The sequence below is a fragment of the Chiroxiphia lanceolata genome, chromosome 20 (genome assembly GCF_009829145.1).
Source record: "Chiroxiphia lanceolata isolate bChiLan1 chromosome 20, bChiLan1.pri, whole genome shotgun sequence".
NCBI lineage: Eukaryota > Metazoa > Chordata > Aves > Passeriformes > Pipridae > Chiroxiphia > Chiroxiphia lanceolata.
Window position 1 is genome coordinate 8,091,764 of NC_045656.1, and position 20,545 is coordinate 8,112,308.

Here is a 20,545-nt window from a genome sequence, read left to right on the forward strand (position 1 = left end):
CTTTATTTTAATGTGAAAACATTTTCTAGTTTCAGACTAAACCAAGATACATGTACACTTCTTTTGCTCAAATGACCTGGGGAAGCAAGGAAGGTGTTTCATGTTATCCAGATACAGTTCCATTACTAGGCAGCAGATGTTTCCACTGAAATATGGACGTAGATTCCTATCTTGCTCATTAGCAACATCAGGACTGACATTTTTATAGTGAAAAAGCTGTGCTGAGTTCTGAGATCTTAACTACAGAGATGCTGAATTTCCAACTCCCTCCACCCTCTCTGTGTGCATCTGTTCCATGTCATGTTTAGGGAACTGCTGGCATATGAAGGAATTACAGAGAAAATGTAGACTAGATGAAAGAAAACCCTTAACTTGTTATATGTTGTTTTCTCTCTTACATTAGTATAAATTATTTTTGCATCAGCATATCTGCTTTCATTTTTATTGAATAATTGGAAAGAGCTGATAATACTGTTCCAGTGCCCTGTTACCCATGAGATCAAGTGGCATTTAATTCCAGGAGCTGGTAAATCATGGCCTGGTTTGAGGTTCTATTAGCAAAGGCAAGGCTGTCTCTGAGCTGCAGGCCAGCCCTGGATACATCTTTAGGATCTCTGGCACATCTGCTGATGGTTTTCCATTTGCAGTGATGGAAAGGGCTCTTAGTGGGTAACATCCCTCTCAAGCACAGAAGTTGCACAAAGCCTTTGCAGCATGTTGGAGGCAGGCCCAAGGAAAAGGAATAAATTCCTTCTTGCTTATCACTGGCTTGTTTTGACAAGCATTCACATCTAAAAACAAGGTCCCTGCTCAGATGGAATATGATATGTCCAACAACTATTGAAAAAAGCAATGGAGGAGGAGATAACATCTTCCCAGGAAACACAAGCCAAGGAGCTGCTAAAGGAGGCATCAGGAAGCAGCAGAAAGCTCCCAAAGCACATCCATCGAAGCACAGTGAGACTGAAAGGAGCTGATGCCTGGAATGGGAGAAGAGGGAGAAGGAACATTTAGGAAAAGGCAGCAGCAAGAAGCCAGAGACTGAATAAGGGAGATCCTCCACTGCTCCATGGAGTTTTCCTACTGAGTCCCTGCTTTGGAAATAGGGAAAGAGTTAATTGTGATGCTGAGTGAGAGGCTTTGCTCAGCAGAGCTCCAGGAGCAGCAGCTGAGGACCTGCCTCGTTGGTAATCTGTACTTATGCATTAATAAATAGGCTTGTTACTCCATTTGATACAATGCCATAGGGTGTTCTAAGGAGCATAATTAGTTTGCTATTAAATAGGCAAATGTATAATTCTTTTATACATCTATGGATAGACAGATAGATGGCAAGACTAGAAAGACAGCTGCCTTTTGCAAAACGTAGCACAGATAATTTCATTAAATAATTTCATAATCTACTCAAAACCTCAGGAGGCTTGGGGGTTGCTCCCAACCCATCAGCCCAGCCTCTGGAAAAACTCTTTCTCTAGACTAGTTTTTGTCAGAAAGATTGTATGTAAATTATATATTTAACAATATTTGACACAGTTCTTTATTTTTAAGGGTGTTGGATCCATCCTGGATTAGGTGAGATATTTTTCCTAATTACATTAATATTTAGAAGCTGACTGTTACCTATATAATTTAAATAAAACCTAGTAGGGATGTGGAACAATGGAAAGGCTTTAGGACTTTCTGTCATTGGTTCTTGCTCAGCTCTGTTCTGAATCAGCTTATCTTTAAAATAATTATCTCTAAATTAGCCACTCAAGAAAGATGTCCAGAAAGATGACTGTGGCACATTTTACAAAGTTTTGGAAATTGAAATTAAACTGTGACTCACAGAAACAATTGTTGTCTGATGGTTTGGGTGTTTTTTTGCAAAGTTGAGTGTATTTACAAAGAGGAAATCTGGAGAAGAATATCCATTACTAAATGCAATTAAAGGGGAGAAAAAAACAACAGCAACTCACTGCAATTCTTGTAAAGAGCTCTGCTAAACCTCTGGGAATCGAAGCCACTGATGCTTCTGGTTCCAGAATTGTTCTTAATTATCTTATTGCTCTATTCTCTGTTCTTCTAGTGAACTTCCCTTGATTCTAAAAATCAGCACATACCACACTTTTGCAGACAAATGAAGTGGAGAAGCAAACTCTGAGGGCTTTTCAATCCAGGCACCCTGGAGGAGGAATATCTGGCACCAAATTCCTGTAGATCAGTGGGTGCTTACTGAGACTGGACTATTTTTTGGAAGACGGGATTTTTGTCAGTATTTGTAAGTTCTGCATGTATATTTGCTGTTAGTTCTTTTTAAACTCTATTATTTATTATAAGTTGTGATGTGGCAAGGCATTCTATCAGAAATATTTCCTTATCTCATTTATTTAGTCAAATTTCAATGTATAAGGGTTTCAGAGAGTTCAAGTAGTTTATGTGTTTAGTAGAATAGATAATATTTTTTTAAAGAATCCTTCCACAGAATTGTGAAGCTTATTCCCTTGCAAATTCATACTCATGAGGAAATGCAGCTTTGTCTTCCTTATCAAATATATTTTCAACAGGGTTTAGAAAGGAAAGCACATATAATGACTAGAGTAGGTCTGAGCAATTGCCAGGGAGACAGGATTGAGCCTATTCTGCACATTTTAACATTACATTTATTCTGTAGGAAATAAGTGATTGTATTTTCCATGGCCATCTCGCTGATGTTTTTGGCTCAATCCACATTAATTTAAATAAGAGAAAAAATTAAAATTATACATGACTGTATTCCCACTGTATATTTTTCTATTTTTTTATAGAACTGGGTTTATTCCTTTTCTACTGAAATAGTTGTTCTACTGTAATTTTAGTATCCTATTCCAAATGGAAATATTTTGATTTCTTATTTATAGAACAATTAAGTTAATAAGTTATTATGTTATTCTTTCTGAGTGATTCTAAAGACACAAAGAACTTGAAAGGCGAGTGAGTTAAATTGCAGTTATTAGTGTTTTGTCCATATGATGCTGGTTTGCTTCCAGTAACGCTAAATGTGCAAGTTTGGAATTGATGTTTTCTTTACATGGAAAATACAAATGCCTGACCAAAGTTTCTTTCCTGTCTTGCACAGAAGAAGGTAAGTGACCCTTGATGTAAGTATGAAGTATTCCCATAGAACTGAAAATCCAGCTTTAATGTACAGTGTGGGTTTGCAGACAACCGTCAGAATATTCTGGTGAAGAGAAACAACCTTGAAGTGTGTTTATGATGTTGTTTTCACACTGAATTTACACAGACTACTGACCACTGTAATGTGGTTTATAATGTAAGGCTTTTTAAAGATTTTGTGACATTCCTGTGCTCAAAGCTGTAGGATTTCCAAGCAATGTAGGATTTCAGAGAATGTTTCTAAGCCAGCAGTGCAGCAGTTTGAGTATGATGTATTCCTGTCTCCACTGCTGGAGTTCTAGAACATTTTGAATTCAGTGGCATGAAGATAGCATTTGTCTGATTAAAACAGTTTGATAAGAAACCAAAAAGAAAAAAAGGCATCCTGCTCTACTTTCAGTGGAGTATCTTGTCTGTGAGGGAGGGGAGGCCCTGGCACAGGTTCCCCAGAGAAGCTGTGGCTGCCCCATCCCTGGAGGTGTTCAAGGCCACGTTGGACAGGGCTTGGAGCAACCTGGGATAGTGGAAGGTGTCCCTGCCCATGGCAGAGGGCTTGGAATGAGATGATCTTTAAGGTCCCTTCCCACCCAGACTATTCTGTGGTTCTGCCTTTGTTAACTTGTGTCAAGTTCTTTGTGGTTGTAAATCAGACGGGATCAGACGTGTGGTCTTACAGGCACCTCTTATCTGTGGTAACCTTTCCCTTTCTGTTTCTGTGTCTCATGTTTGAGGTGACACTCCTCTCTTGAGAATCACAAGCTCCAATTTTCATCAAGCACTGCTATAATTCTGGCAAAGCCATTAAGTGATAGTTTTCCTGTGTGCAGTAAGCCCTCTGTGCTCAGCATCCCAGACATACCGTGGTGGCACAAACAGGCTGTTTTCACATGCCTGATATAATCTTGAGAATAAATTGTGGCACAAACCAGCTAGAAAGTAGAGAAGAAAAGTAGAGATTGTTGAGGCTTGAGATTATTTGGGTTTTACCAATGACTGGAGGAGGATGAAGCCCTAGTTTTAAGTAGGAATCAGCTCTGCAGTGGGATGGCTGGCAAGCTCTGGGTTGCTCTGACTTGCTTTGTCCATTCTGAAATGGGTAAGGGCAGTGGGGACAGGAACAACATGGAGGTAATGACCTACTAAACTGTTCCAACTCTGTGCACAGTGAATCTGTGTCCATCTGCCTCATTTCTGGGATGAGAGCAACCAATCCACTCCCTGCTGTTCATGGAGAGTGGTCTGAGGCAAAAGGGAACTTGTGGCCCTGTAAAATGCTGACTTGAGGTGTTTGTGTCCTTCCTCACAGACTGCCTGCTCATCATGTCTTCAATTCTTGGGAAGATGAAGAAATTTGGCAGTTTTGACATGGAGGAATCTGAAGTGGCAGATGAACACACAGAAGGGGAGGACTCTGTCCTGGAAACATCTGAGAACTCCCAGGGCCCACCCAGCACCAGGGCACAGCCACCCAAAAGCAACATCTTTGCAAGGCGTGGGCGGTTTGTGATGGGGGACAGTGACAAGGACATGGCTCCCATGGACTCCTTTTACCAGATGGATCACCTGGTGGCACCTTCTGTCATCAAATTTAATGTCAATTTGGAGAGGGGGAAACTTCACAAGTAAGTTTGCCCCTTCCCAAGATGTGGTTGTAAGGAATAGTTTGACAACTGCAGACCATGGCTCTTAGAGCACCGTTTGGTCTCTCCACATGAGCACGACTGGTTTTTTCAGTTTCACTATTTTCTCTGCCAAAATAAGGAGTGTTGCAACTGAAAGGGACAATGGCTGTTTTGGCATCTCTGAAAATTCAGAGAATCCATGGATATTTTGCCCAAAATTAGCAGTAGGCCTTAATTGACTGTTCAGTGAATGGACATCACTCAGAATGAGAACAAGGGATTGCCTGGCTCCAGGCCTGCAGTTTCACTGCCATACTTGAGTGCCTCTTCTGAGTCTTGTTGTCAGTTTTTCAGCAAGTGATACACAACTTTATCAGAACAGTTGCTTGCAGGCTTTGTTGATCTTGTAGTCTTTGCAGATCTGTCTATTCTGACCTGTACTTACTACTTCACACAAGCAAATGAAAAATAGTATTCTGTTAGTTTTACAAAAAGTCTGTTAAATCTCTAACTTTTAGTATCTGATCTTTAGTAACTGAAATTTACCCCTGTTAGGCTCCTGTCTGCAGATTCCATCACAGGCTGCTCAGAAAAAGCTTTCAAGTTTTACGATCGCAGAAGGATCTTTGATGCTGTAGCCCGAGGCAACACAAAGGACCTGAGTGACCTGCTACTCTACCTTAATAGAACCTTCAAGCACCTCACAGATGAGGAGTTCAAAGGTACCCTTTAGTGGCACATACCTTCAGTTGCCCTCTTCTTCTTCCAGTAGTGCTCCTGAGATGAAAACAAAAAAATGATAATTATGTTATATGTCTGCAGGAGGTCCTTTAATAGCCACTACTGCCCTATTGATTGGGCAACCCATTGATTGTAAGGTTACAGGAGCTGAAATTTTTTGTGAAAAGCCTAAATGAGTTTCCTTGTCTTTTGAAAAGCACCTCATTAATTCCTGCTTGCCTGGATATAGATGGTGGGTCTGTAATAACAAAACCTTCAATGTTTTGTGTTATAGAGCCTGAAACTGGGAAAACCTGTTTACTGAAAGCCATGCTGAACCTGCATGATGGGAAAAATGATACCATCCCCTTGCTGCTGGATATTGCAAGAAAAACTGGAACTCTGAAAGAGTTTGTTAATGCAGAATATACTGACAACTACTACAAGGGTAAGAGAAATGGCTGCTACAGGGGAACCTCAGGGTGCTGACTGAGTCTCCTGCATGAGGCCTTATGCCTGAGGATGCAGCACCCCAAAGTTCCAGTGTGTGATTAACAATCTGTGCATTTGTGCTGGGAGTGTGTTCTGTGCAATATTCTGCCATTTTTGATATACAGTGATTTAATAGCAAGTTCAGGGAATGTCCATTTGCTGTTTGTGTGGGTTTTTTTCTGTTCAGTTCTAGAGCTTTTTAGTCTGCAAAGCTCTCAGTTCCACCATCTGACATGGAGCTGAGTGAATTGCAGTGCTGAAAGCTCTCAGTGTGTACTAAGTGCTGAAGATCTCTGTCTGATGGGTGTCTCTGTAGGCCAGACTGCTCTTCACATCGCCATCGAGAGAAGGAACATGTACCTGGTGAAGCTCTTGGTCCAGAATGGAGCAGATGTTCATGCACGAGCCTGTGGGGAGTTCTTCAGGAAAATCAAAGGGAAATCTGGCTTTTATTTTGGTAGGATTGAGCACAGTATGGACTTTATTGATTGAGTTATCCTAGCATCACCCCAAGTGCAAGCTGTTAAATAATCCTGTTTATGTGGGACTGGAGGCTCAGATGCCAGATGGGTTGTTCCACCATCAGGACAAATATTTACTCCTGAGCTTATAAACTGAGTTTATAAACAAACACAGTTGGTAGTTGATGGCGTTCAGTGTGAGCTTGGTGTTCTCTGAACACTGTATCCTTGGAAGGGTTGTAACCTTCTGCTCCTGTCCTGTCAGTGCTTTTTTTAAGCAGCTGTGTTTCTGTCATGCAGTTAAAACCAAAGAAAATCTGATTTGAACAGCTATCACAAAAATTGGTGCCGTGTCAGAGGAATCCACCTTTTCTTAGTGCAAGATGAAAACAACATGAACTTCATATTTTCTGACCACTCCTTCCCTTTACTTCCTGTAGGGGAGCTGCCCTTGTCCCTGGCTGCCTGCACCAACCAGCTCTGCATTGTGAAATTCCTGCTGGAGAATCCCTACCAGGCAGCTGACATTGCTGCTGAGGACTCCATGGGCAACATGGTCCTGCACACCCTGGTGGAGATTGCAGATAACACTAAGGATAACACCAAGTTTGTAACCAAGATGTACAATAACATATTGATCCTTGGTGCCAAAATTAATCCAATCCTGAAGCTGGAAGAGCTCACCAACAAGAAAGGGCTGACTCCATTAACCCTGGCAGCCAAAACAGGGAAGATAGGGGTAGGTGAGACAAGGTGTTTAACTGTCCTGTTATTGTATCAAGTTATAGAGAGCACATGTAAAATATTTATGCAAGATGGGGTTTGTAACTTTATTATTGGGGCCTTTTAGTTAATAGGAACTGATGCTGAAGTTTAACATGCAAACCTGCAGAGCCCTTAAAGGCCATGAAATGTGTGTGTGTGTATGTGCCCAGCTGGTGTTATTCATACACCCCTGGCAGCCCAAGAGGAAACCACTGGAGCCCTTGTACTTTTGACTGCTGATATAACTCATCTTCTGGCAGTCCCCATTCAAAGTGACTGTGTGCTCAGAGAGGTGTAACACACACCTCTGCTTTTCTCTTGCAGTTCTGAAGCAGATAATGCCACGCTGTAAGAGGTATTTATATTTCTCATCTCCCAGCATCCAGTAAGAAAATGAACTGTGTTTCCTTGAGAATGCAGTGCTCCAGTGGTTTGGCCTCAGCTCAGTTAAACTAGGGAGAAATTACCCATCCTTTCATGTAGAGATGCTGAGGGACAAGAAGTCCATTAGCACTGACATGTTGGTTGTATTGTTCTTTTGCAATTAGATTTTCGCTTACATCCTCAGACGAGAGATCAAAGATCCCGAGTGCAGACACCTGTCCAGGAAGTTCACTGAATGGGCATATGGACCTGTCCACTCCTCTCTTTATGACCTGTCCTGTATAGACACATGTGAGAAAAATTCAGTGCTGGAGATTCTTGCCTACAGCAGTGAGACACCAGTGAGTATTGCACCTCCTTTGCATTTTATTCCCAGGCTGGGGGACTGCTGGGGAAGAGCTTCATGTTCCACACAGTGCACCTTCTGCCTCCTTTCCATAAAAGAGCAGTCTCCCCTCCTGAGTTTAAGGGAACAAGAGGGAACGTTTGCTGAAGATGAATATAATTTGTTTTTCTTTCAAAGTCTGATACATGCTGGTCCCAGCAAGACTCTCCTCTTTCTCCTTCTGCTCAGAACCGGCACGAGATGCTGCTGGTGGAGCCCCTTAACAGGCTCCTGCAAGACAAGTGGGACCGGTTTGTCAAACACTTGTTTTACTTCAACTTCTTTGTCTATACCTTGCACATCAGCATCCTCACTGCAGCTGCTTACTACAGACCTGTACAGAAGGACCAAAAGGTATGTCACTGTGGCATGTGTCAGGGGAGCCACCCAGTGCATGACATCCCAGATCTGCCTCCCATTTGAATGTGTGCTCCTAACATCAGAAATGTCCTCTTTCCTGAAGGGAGGAGGGAGATTTTGACCCTGCTTGATTCCCAGTCTCGCTGCAGCACATTCAGAAACTTAACCTGTTGCCCCCCCCAATGTAGTTGCTTTAGGCTGCTGGCAAGGCCAGGTCTTTCCTGTCTCCAGTTCTGCTGAACATCTTCCTGTCTTATACAGCCTCCCTTCACCTTTGGTTACACCACTGGGGAGTATTTTCGAGTGACTGGAGAGATCCTGAGCGTTCTGGGAGGCCTCTATTTTTTTTTCAGAGGGGTAAGATATTTGAAAATTTCCCTTTTGCTGTTTGGGTAGATGTAGGGGAGAGTCAAACAAACTTTTCCTATTCATTAGCATTGCCTGCTAAAATGATCCATGTTTTAGTCAAGAGCGACAGATCTTTTTCTTAGGCCTGATTAGGAGTTCTCAGTTTACTAATGAGCTAAGATACATTTTTATCTATTTATAAAAAAAGGTTCTCCTTAGAAGGCAACGAGCATCTTGGCAATTAGCCTTGCCAAAGCTTAAGGGTGGGGTATTGCAAACAGCCAGCCCTCCACTAAAGGTTACCTGGCTTAGCCTAAAGTCCCTCAGCTTCCCTTTGGCAGCCAATGGAAAGGGTGCAGTGAATCCCAGGTCCTCAAACAGTGACTGAATAGGTTGTTGTCTTCAAAAGAGACACCAGATGTGAGAGAATTCAAGTGTTGCTGGGAGAGTCCTCCTGAGATATTGTACCAGTGCTGTTTTCCAGCTGTTCTTGTGATTGTAATAGGTACCAGCTCCCTGGTACAGGGCTCAGGGCTCAGTTGATGCATTCACAGGTGATAGTTAATCCCTCCTTGATGCAAACCTGGTCTTGGTTTCCTTTTCTTTCCAGATACAATATTTCGTGCAGAGGCGCCCGTCACTCAAGACGCTGATCATTGATGGCTACAGTGAGGTTCTTTTGTAAGCTCCAATATCTTTGGTTGCATCCCAGCCAGAAACAGATGAGTGTGTGAGATCTGTAGTTCTGGCTGAAGCCACCTGTAATAGGTAGATGCTTTGCTATAATTTCCTGGGTCTTTACAGCAGAGTAGCCAGTGGATATCACTGAACAGATGGATCTGGGGCAGTGACCTCCTTTGGAGGTAAGGCAAATTAAGTGTCTAGATGTTCAGTGACTGTGTCATGCAGCAGAGTTAGGAATAGATCTCCAAGCTGGACTTACCCACTGGATGTGCAGAAATCCTCCCACTGCTAAAGGGAGCTTTGCCTCTTCCCAACTGGAGTGCACTAAACAGGGGGAATCCCTCATTCTGCTGTACACCCCATGGGGCTCCTCTGTTCCCACCACCTGTGGCCAGCTCAGCCCTCTGCATTCAGACCATGCTTGTCTTTCAGCTTTGTTCACTCCTTGCTCCTCCTGAGCTCCGTGGTGCTGTACTTCTGTGGCCAGGAACTCTACGTGGCTTCCATGGTGTTCTCCTTGGCACTGGGCTGGGCCAACATGCTCTACTACACCCGGGGCTTCCAGCAGATGGGCATTTACTCTGTCATGATTGCCAAGGTCAGTGCAGGGAGCAGGTGTGCCCAGAGTGGGACACTGCTGCCAACAGCCCCATTTCCAGGAGACATGTTGCCATATCTGCCTCCATAATGCCCCTGGGAAAGCTCATAACACTCTGCTTAACTTTACTGTTGTCTAGTGATAAAATTTAAGTGATGTAGAAAAACCCCCTGCTCCTCATCCATACATTTTATAGCAGCCTTGATATGATGATGATGATTTTTATTAGCTGCCATGCTTCAAAATAACTATGATTGGACAAGCATGGATGAAAGGAGACTGAGAACAGTGCAGACTGCTCTGGTGTGAAATGGCCCAGCTTTCCACCAGCTGGAAATTTCTTTAGGTATCGTTCAAATGTTACCAAACAGAGAAATTAGCTAAGAGGCTGGCTAATTAACTAGCTGGCTAATAAACCTCTCTGTATGGTGTAGACAGCCAGTCCAAGAGGGGAAGAAAGCTTCAACTGTCTTAATGTGGTTTATACTCACAAAGAGGAAACTATTTGACAGGCATATGTGTTGCATATGTGTGTAAACTGTTGCATGAATAACAGAGAAAAATGTTTTCTGTATTAAAGTTTATCATCTCAGCAGGATAAACAACAGTTTAATGCATGAACAGCCAGTTCATGCAAATGCCTTCTTGAGCTGAAGCAGGATTTTCTACCCGGTTTTGGTGCAGTTTATATTCAAGTTTTAGCAATATAAAACTACTCTGTTTTCATGTTGCAGATGATCCTTAGAGATCTGTGTCGCTTCATGTTTGTCTATCTAGTGTTCCTCTTGGGATTTTCTACAGGTAATTTTCTGATTGGAGTTACTTTGTGTTACTTTAGAGAGTTTTGGAAAATGTTATTTTTCAAGTTGCTTAGACTTTTTGTTTCCAACTAAAAACTAAAAAATTAGCCTAATTACAAAAAATATCTCTTCAGAATAACAATGATCTGTAGTAGTTTCATGCAGCTTTTCATCCCTGGGTCTCAAAATGCTTTCCAAAGCTGATGGAAAAGCATTCAGTTGTCCTGTTCTGTGTAGAGAAAGCTGAGGCAATACCTTCTGAGAGGTGTCAGTTATAGGGAATATTTATAGGGCAATTTCCCTGGAGTCAATGTACCATGAGGATAACATGCTTTACCTTTATAGTCATTTCATTGCTTGCAAAGGAATTATGATCCCAAACTGTATTTTCATCCTGCCTATGTGATTCTTCTTTTGCAACAGCTGTGGTGACTTTAATTGAGGATGACAATGAGGGGCAAGAGACAAATACCTCTGACTATTCCCGCTGCTGCCACGTGAGACGAGGCCGCACGTCCTACAACAGCCTGTATTACACCTGCCTGGAGCTTTTCAAGTTCACTATTGGGATGGGGGACCTGGAGTTCACAGAGAACTACAGGTTCAAGTCTGTGTTTGTCATCCTCTTGGTTCTCTATGTCATCCTCACGTACATCCTCCTGCTCAACATGCTCATTGCGCTGATGGGGGAAACCGTGAACAAAATTGCCCAGGAGAGCAAGAGCATCTGGAAACTCCAGGTATGTTGGTTCTGGGAGGCTGCTATCCAAGAAAGAGAGTGTGGGGAATCATCAGAAATTTCAGAGAGAATCTTTAGGAACCGACATGTTTCTAAATAACAGGTCACTGCTTCTTTCTGATTCCCCTGAACAGCTCCTGAAAAAAGTATATTAGTTCCTTTTCCGTGTATATTTGATGTTTTGCCTGAGCAGATGTTCCCAGTGTTCCACAGATGTTCAGAATTTAAGAAAAGAAGTACTTTTGTAATTAGACAAAATTATTTGGGCTTTTGATGATGGAAAATCCTGATCAGACTATGGAGCCAGGGATTATGCAAGGGGAAAAGCAATCTTTACCAGACTCTCAAAGGCACATCAGTTTTTGTTTGAGGTAAGAAAGGGAACTTCATAGTTCTAATCACAGGGCAGTAATTGAGCATTTTTAATGACATTAACAGAGGGTGAGATTTCAGAGGTGGTTGCAGTGACTGCTCTAAGATGATGACAATGATAAATACGGAAGGTTTATAAAATAAAGGCAGGATTCAGGATTTGTATGTCTTTGACCAGCAGCCTCTCAGTGCTCTGCTTTCTCTTACCTGGCAGAGAGCCATCACAATCTTGGATATCGAAAACAGCTACTTGAACTGTTTGAAGAGCTCATTCCGGTCCGGGAAGCAAGTCTTGGTGGGGATCACACCTGATGGCCAAGATGATTACAGATGGTGCTTTAGGTAACCTGTCTGTGTGTCAAACGAACAGTCTTTTGTAGACAAACAACATTAAGGCATCTGGTGGTAGGAAGCAGAACTTTCCCCCTGGAGCACTCTGAAAAGTAGCTCACTAGTACTGTCTACAGTAGTCAGTTTAATCTGATTTTTAGGTCAGATCTGAGGCTTGAGAGGTGGCAGTTTGTGATAAAAACTCATCCTGGAGTTGTCTGGTGATGCTTAGAATAGATATTGGGTTTGTTGTTCTCTCCCCAGGGTTGATGAAGTGAACTGGTCCACATGGAATACGAATCTGGGCATAATTAACGAAGACCCCGGGTACTCTGGGGACCTCAGACGGAATCTGAGTTTCTCTATTAAACCTGGCAGAGGTGAGGGCTTCAGTGACCTAAATCCTAGTATGGGCTACACACTGGAGACAGTAGCAGCATGGATTAATTGTTAGAGGGCACTCAGTGTTATGCACTTACTGATAATTCAGTAACTAAGTTTATGTCATTTCCCATCAGCACAAAATGTGAAGGATGAAGTGGGCTCATCACTCACAGCAGTTTGACTCTTGGGAATAAAACCCCCATAGATCTGTCATTCTGAATGAAGATTTTACAAGAAGATAACATGTAAATCCTGAGGAGATGGAGCAGTGTATGATGGCAACCAGATAGCCAGGAGGAGCCTTTTGGAGGCCCCAAGCCCTACAGTTTGGGAGCTGAGCCCCCAGCACAGAAATATTTAACTGTGCAATCAGTCTCTGCTGTACTTGCCAGCTGAAATATGGAAAACTCATGCAACAGTATGGGCAAGAAAACCACAAAGCTCTTTCTTCCTGCTTCTTTCTTCTTCTTTCATCAGCTTCCTTTTTAAACCACTTGGATATTTTCTGATTCTGTGGAGGGGGGAAAATTAACCATTCCTTTCCTTTGTAGTTTCAGGGAAACACTGGAAAACATTGGTTCCGCTTTTAAGAGATGGAAGCAGGAGAGAAGATACTCACAAGCTACCAGAGGAAGTCAAATTAAAACCTGTTTTGGAACCTTATTATGAGCCAGAAGATTCTGAGGTGTTGAAGGAGTCACTTCCAAAGTCAGTCTAATCTTGCTTTATTTTTAGGAAGAAGTTTCATTCTAGTTGTCTGTGTTGGCCCTGCTGGAAAAAGGCCAGAGGACTTAGGAAGTTACTGTGTGCAAGGATTCACTAAGTATGCTAAATAAAATACTTGTTGTTTAAGCTCATGTCTTCATGGTTATTTTTAGCATAACCTTCTGTCTGCTTTTAATCTCTTTCTTTTAAGAAGTATTTTTATGAGCTGCCATACACCCTGATTTTGTGCCTTTGCTGCCTCAAAACCCAACCAACCAAACTATTATGACACTGGAGATGGACTCATAAAAGAGCAGTGAAAATCACCATAGATATGTTCCTGTGAGAAAAGTTTCTTGGAAAGCAGATAAATAAATGGGACAGGAAAAGAATACAAAATAATGAATGGTCTAGAGATGTTATTCTTTTCTCATAACACAAGAACAAATACACTCTGTGAAATTTGAAAGGTTGAATAGTCAAAACCGATGAAATAAATGTTTCTCTTACACTGTCTGAGTAAACTCCAGAAATTCACAGTTATTTTTACTGAGGCTGAAGGCTTAACAAGATCCCAAATTTGACATTTATTTAGATAACAGATGAACTTTGCACAAAGTAAGAGATAGTGGTGATACAGAATATATGTTTCAAAGGTCAGATGTATAATAATGTACAACAATAATAATCTTGAAATCAGAAAGTTTTTGTTCTTGACTTTGACAGCAACCACAGGGGGAAAGAAATCTGGTGCTGCAAATCCATCAGGAAAACTATCTGAGAGAGAAAATAGGCAGATGTTCTAAAACTACAGATGGGAGCTCTGGAAAGAGAGGAGAGTGTAAGGTAAATCGTTTTGCTTTCTTTCCTTGCATCACTAAAGCACTTAAGAGTTCACAGCCTTTACTGCCCACGTCAGTGTGCACATACAAGTGTCCTTAAGTCATCAGGGTGTTTGATTGTGGGTTTCAGTCGTTCCTCTGGCTGCATCTGAAGAACAGTTGTGCTCAAGTGCTGCTGTGAAACCAGCCCAGAGCACACCCAGGCTGTGCCAGGGCGAGCCCGTGGTGCTGGGCTGTGACACACCCCCCGTGCTCCGGGAACACTCACCTGAGTCACTGCAGTTGGAATATGACACACTGGAGGGGCCCCGTGGAAATCACTGGGAAAACTGGAAATCAAAGACATGGAAAATGGAGCCAACCTTTGAAACACAGTTTTCATCAATACAGCCTGTAATTTTTCTGCATTTTCAGATACTGAAACATTCTTAAAGAGAAGCAATCAGTGTATTTACACACAGGTTGCCCTTTGCTGCTACAACTGTGAGATGAAGTTTTGGGTTGTGTGCCATCACTTCTCTTTCTGGGGTCAGGGTTTCTCACCCTGTTCCTTTCTCATGGGGCACTACAGCACTATATTTGAACAAAATCTTCAAACATCCAGCTGCTTTATTTGAAATAGTAGCACCATCTAGAGGACTAGTAATTCTTGTTTCTTTGGTTAGCATCATTCAGGACAAATGTAGTTTTATTTTCACAGAGTTTGTAGGGTAGAACCAGAGAAACTTGCCAAAGGATTTGAAAGAAATGCTTGAAAAAAATCAGAATTTAAACCGGAAATAATCAGAATTTAATGTCTCTGGTGGACAGGGAAACCACAAAGGATGTTTAAAGCAGTATGTTTAATTCCATACCAATTTCAATATCAAAGGTGTATCTCTAAACACTTGGTAGCAGTCTCTGTAAGTTCCACTAAAGGCTTCGTTACACTCCATGCTAAACATGGCAAGAGACAATCCACATGTAAACCAAGCACAGCCAAATAGGCAAGACAAGCTGAGACAGTGTAACAATTTATTATTAAAACTATTTAGAATAAATGTAGAAAGGGGCTGACCAGCAAAACATCGTTGATTGTCTCTATGCCTTTGTGTTCCCGGCCAAATTTGTGCTTGGAGGGACACCAGGATCATAATATAGCTGGAAAGCATTCAGGAAATTTGTTTTCCCTGGGAGGGATCCATTTCTCATAATTATCAGCCTGAGTAGAGGCCTAATCCATTGCTTAAATTCCACCTTGATTTACAGCAAGTGCCTATCCAGAAGGATTGATCAGCTGCCCTGGGTAACCTGAACAGATTATACACCTCTGCCTTCCTGCTCCAACAAAGTTACTAATTGCAGGAGACTTCTTAATAAAAACCAGAAATGCCAGAATTCAGGCTGAAAACATGCATCAGTATAGTGCTGTGGTTAAGAATGTAAATGCCCTATACTTGTGGGATAGGGTGGTGCTGGTGGGGTTTTTGGTTACATTTTTAAAATCCTTAGTCTTGTCTGGGAAGCAAACAATATTATCCCATTTCTCCAGAGGGAGTTATTACCAACCTCTCAGAATTTCCAGCTATACCATCCCTCAGTTCCTGCAGTGGGCAGAAATTTGTTTCCCACAGATGGGGAAGCAGAGCTTGGCAGTGACTCCAACCCACTGTTGCACACGTTTATTCAGACTCAGCCAGGGCTCTGTTTGCCAGTTTACTTCCTTCATTTTCATTCCACCTCAGCACAGGGAATTACCTTTGGAGATGAAGGTGGGTCTGTTCAGGCAGACAGGGTGGGATGCCTGGAGGGGGCACACTTGCTCTGAAGGGACAGACTCTCATGCTGGAGGGCTCCAACTAACCCCAAGGGAAGAGAGGTGGCTTGTCAGGAAGTGTTTGTCCTTTAAAAATACCTTTACCAGGACCAGCACCTTTCTGTTCCTACTTGTAAACACCTACACTGAGGAGGAGAATGGCCTTGTAACAAATTATCTTTACTTGGGTTCTTTTATGGAGGTTTTGCTCAGCTTGGCAGACATATTTTGCAGGATATCTTGCAGAATCTTGAGCCCTTGGGGAGTTTTTTAGTTTGTAGTTTGCATAGTTGTTTCCCACTGAGCATGTTTAGAAACAACACATGGTTCCCATGCTGTTCTTTGGGGCTTGCAGGTGGTAAAAATCTGTCCTCTCACAGTTATTAATCACATTAATTTGTGTCCACACTAAGTGCTTAATATGAGATGATCAGGTTGAACAACTGTATATAACCACCAGTTCCCAATAACCACATGGGCACAAAAGCCAAAGAAATGGAGGGTGTTGATGTGCTCACCTCCTGTCTGTGGGTGACAGCTGTAATTAGCAGTGACTGCAAATGTGTGTGGGATGGAGGCAGCAAGAGAGCTGAGCTGGGCTGCCCTGCACTGGGAGGTGAGAATGGACTGATGAACCCGTGGGAAACCAAAGACATGATCTCAGTATTTACAGCATTGCCATACCTGAGATGCAACTGCTCTTGTCAGCCATGAAAACTGAATGGTTGTGCCTTTCAAACTCCAACGATTTCTGAGTTAGTTAAGAAAAACATACACTCTGACTGAAGAACTTGGAGCCACACGACCTGTTCGTGTGCACTTGTGCCCTCTGCCACAGCTGCAGTGGAAGCTGGAGTGTGAATAGCCCTCGTGCTAATTAAACATTCACGTTAATCACTTCTCAGAGCTGCTTTTAGTGGGGTCCACGGCAGAGCAGGGCCCACAAGAGGGCCCCCAAGCCATGTTTAGGGCTGCTGCTGGTCCCTCTGGGGCACCCCAGAACTGACTGGCCCCAGTTCAGCCCCTCTCCCACTGATGCCACTGTCTTGCTCTGCTGCCTCTGATCGTATTAATTATGCAGAATTATATTTATTTTTGCTAAATGCCAGCTAATTCTGCCACTCTTCTGAGGCATCTGTATGACACTAGCACATTACTCAGTCCTGCATCTTTGCTGGAGCCCCCAGTACTCAAAAATCCACAAGGTGTGTATGCCCAGCAAGTGCTGCTGTGCTACAAAACACAGGGGATCCTGCCAACCCCATGGCTTTAAGGGATAGAGCCAGTGGACTCAGGTTCTGATGCTTCAAGTTTTCAGAATCCCATAAATAGGATTTTTATACAGTGTTTTTCAACAAGCTGTTGTGGTAGATTTTCCAAATTCAGAAAAATTCCAGGAACATTAAAAATGCCCGATATGCTGATGATCAGGCAGTGTCCTGGATGTTTAACACCAGCTTGCACACATTAGAGAGAATCCTCCTGCAGTGAAAGGTGCTCCTTACATGTCTGCTCCATTAGGCACAGGCATGGATTTACTAGGGCTTGGGAGGAAGGGGTTTTAATTGACACTGCCAGATGCAGCATAGGCATCCTGGGTCTTCTTGATGTGGTTATAGGGCTCTGAAGTGCTTTCCATCACCCACATCATGCACACTGGGATGACTTCTGACTCTGGAATAGTTTCCACAGAGAAAATATGGACCCGATTCCTCCTACATCTGATGTTAATCTTCAAAATACGTGGTGGAGGGCACCTATTTCTCTGGGAAGGAGGAGAAATCAACCAACTGATCTCACTGGATTTCTCTCTTCCTGGCGTGTTGGTGATGCTGTGGCTGAGCTACGTCACCATTAGTAACACTTCCCGTTTCAGAGTGCAGGGAATGAGTGGGCTCCAGGAGACGCCAACATTTCCAGAATCACGGAGGTTTTCAGACTTCATCATCATCCAGAGCAGGGTTTCTCAGTCATGGCCCTAATCAGCCTCTAAAATCAACATTTTAGTCACCTGAATGTTGGCTTGAAAACTCGTGTCCCCTGGAATTGCCGTGTCAGCTGGTGAGAGCAATTCCAGATTACAGGAACTAAAGGAAGTGTCCTACTCACTTGGCCTGTAAGAGCATGTCACTAAGTCTAAGTCATTTCTTTCAAAGCTGACATAGTAGGTTTATCCCAGACATTCCTCTTATTCCAGAGGAGAATGCGGATAATGAACCACGTAGAGAAGAGGGATCCTGTCCCCAGTTCCTGTGAGTCAGAGGGGGAAAGCCAGGAGTGTTTAATTGGCAAAGAGGAAGACACAAGGAAGAAAATGTCCCTCATTACCAGAAAGATACAGGAGAGCTGAGTTTAGGGCTGGAAACAGGTAAAGATTTCTGAAGAGGAGGATTTGCAAGGGCACATGGAAACAGCTATTTCTGAAATAAGCCCTGAATAACTGAAAGTTGAAGCACTGACAAAGAGAGAAGATGATTTGCATAATAAAAGAGGTTTTAATTAGAATAATGGGTTTAAACTGAGACAGGGAAAATGTATCCTGAAAAGATGATCTTCCTGTGGGGCACATACAATGTGTGTCTGCCCAAAGAACTCCCTTTGGAATCACGAGAAGTTTCAAATATCAGCCCATATAAGCAGATAATCCAGTGCCATCCTGATTGCAGGAATGGGGGACCTGCAGGTTTTAGATCTTGTTTTGGGGAACCAAAGTAACTGAGGATTTATCTCAATTGGTAGATGTTCACCTTCAGTTCTGCTTCCCTTAATTTCCAGAAATAACTTGACAAAAAGTGGAAGGGGCCTGCAGAGACTTAATTTTGTTATAGTTAGTGAGCATCTCATATGCTGCTACAGTGGATGCAAAGTTTGGTTTTCAGTTTAAGATGTGAGAGTGGGTGAATTTTTGTTCCACTCACATTTTTTATGGGTCTAAATAGATTTTTGGAGGGGGAAGGGGAGCGAATTATTCCCCAGATTTAGATGGATGAGACAGATAAAAATATTTTCCTTTTAAAAAGAGAGATTTAATGTTCCTAATCAAATGACTAAACTATTAGTTCAACCCAAAATTATTATGACATGCAAGTTCCTCCCCAGCTGTGGTGATCACCCTCCAAAAACTGCTTGAGTCAAACAGTGGCAGAACAAACTTGAGGAGAAAAATGTAGTGTATAGGTGGGGCCAACGCTTTCTTCACGGTGTGTTCCCTCAGGCATTTTCATGTTGCTTAATTCCTCTGCACTGCTCAGCCTTACCAGAAACTCTGCACCACAACTGAAGATTTACTGAGGGTACAAGCTCAGCTGAAATAGTTGGAGAATGACCATGACCTAGCTGGGAATGTGAGGCTCAGCAGCCAAGAGAAGGTTGAAGGTTGTGCTCTGGGAGGCCTCTCTGAAGTGGGATGTGTCGCAAAGGAGATTTGGCTCCCTCCTGGGTGACTGTGAACTGAGAGCCAATGGAAATAAAAAGTGCCATCTCACGGTCTTAAAACTGGTTTTATTTTTTCCTCCAAAGGTTTCATGCTTGTCTGAGCCTCTCCCAGTGACTGTGGCCCACAGCACCAGCAGCAAGGACACGCTCACAGGACAGGGACAAGAAGCACCCACCACCTCACACATCTGTGGGGTGTGTACAGTGAGGACTGGCAAAGGGCTCTGTAGGTTTGTTCTGTTACTTTTTGCCTTAGGAGTGGCAGGGGACACTTAACAAAAGCACAAATGCAGGAAAAGACACAGGAAAAGAGTTACAGATCCGTTCTCCCCATTGTTTGTTATTATCTTGTGCTTATCTCATGTAACTTAACCAAGACAAGGGATAACTATGACCTGAAGTCAAATACTGATGCCACTTGCAAAAAGCGGATTTTTACTGCACTTATTTCAACTTACTCCATATTTAATCTATCCCTGCATAGGGAATTGGCCACAGGTGTGGGAATTAGAGAGATTCAGGTGGAAGTGATCACACTACCAGGTGGAGAGAGGGTATAATAAGGTAGGGAGGGAGACAGCTTTCTTTCTTTGGCAAGGGTGGGGTGGGTGGAAGCTGAGATACAGGATTGGGTTCATCTCTGCTCTGTTATTCTTAGTGCTTACATTAGCATAGTCTCTGGAAGCCCTGACCATGGTTCAGCAGGGCACTACTCAAATGCAGAATATAAATGTTCGTGTTCCCAAGCTCAGCTATTAAGAAGGAAGAAAAGAGCAGAGACAGACTGAGGAGTGTCATGGGCTACTCATTGTGATGAGCAGGAAGGAGTCTCAGGGCAGCAGCAGCACTGTAGCTGGAGAGCTGCTTGAATTGGGCCCAGGAAGCAGAGTTTAGAGGAATAGGAATTAATTAGGATGTCTAACTATTGGATAATTATGGCAGTCCCTACAATAATGCTGTTTCTTTGGCACACTGGACTCATCCACCTTTGTTTTTTTTCCCAAGCAAAAGAAGAAGCTGCATAGTGCCATAATTGCACTGGAGGCTTCAGTAACTCTTCTCTATCTTTCTGTGAATGGGACTGTTCTTTTATGGCCAGAATCCTGGGGGATAAAATCTCCAGGCATGTATGTCATGCAAATATGCATAACAACATTGCTGAAGAGGCTGACTTGTCCCTGCAGTCCAG

General features: G+C 42.8%; 1 protein-coding gene across 6 annotated transcripts; it reads left to right on the forward strand.

The window, feature by feature from the left end:
• Window positions 1-1,225: 1,225 nt before the first annotated feature.
• On the forward strand, window positions 1,226-19,532 carry TRPV1 (transient receptor potential cation channel subfamily V member 1). Of its 6 annotated transcripts, XM_032707565.1 has the most exons (18): window positions 1,228-2,260; window positions 4,442-4,757; window positions 5,313-5,479; window positions 5,773-5,925; window positions 6,286-6,426; window positions 6,871-7,169; window positions 7,744-7,920; window positions 8,154-8,318; window positions 8,586-8,681; window positions 9,283-9,353; window positions 9,789-9,954; window positions 10,689-10,755; window positions 11,178-11,494; window positions 12,080-12,207; window positions 12,460-12,575; window positions 13,131-13,287; window positions 14,011-14,130; window positions 19,441-19,532. In XM_032707565.1, exons 2-17 carry the CDS (start codon window positions 4,456-4,458, stop codon window positions 14,063-14,065), a joined length of 2,577 nt encoding a protein of 858 aa, XP_032563456.1. In that variant the 5' UTR covers window positions 1,228-2,260; window positions 4,442-4,455; the 3' UTR covers window positions 14,066-14,130; window positions 19,441-19,532. The 6 variants fall into 6 exon arrangements, with proteins under 6 accessions (XP_032563460.1, XP_032563459.1, XP_032563456.1 ...); XM_032707568.1 differs by lacking the exons at window positions 14,011-14,130; window positions 19,441-19,532 and having other exon boundaries at window positions 1,227-2,260; window positions 8,103-8,318; window positions 12,714-13,245; XM_032707567.1 differs by lacking the exons at window positions 14,011-14,130; window positions 19,441-19,532 and having other exon boundaries at window positions 8,103-8,318; window positions 12,460-12,997; window positions 13,131-13,239.
• The last annotated feature ends 1,013 nt before the right edge of the window (window positions 19,533-20,545 follow it).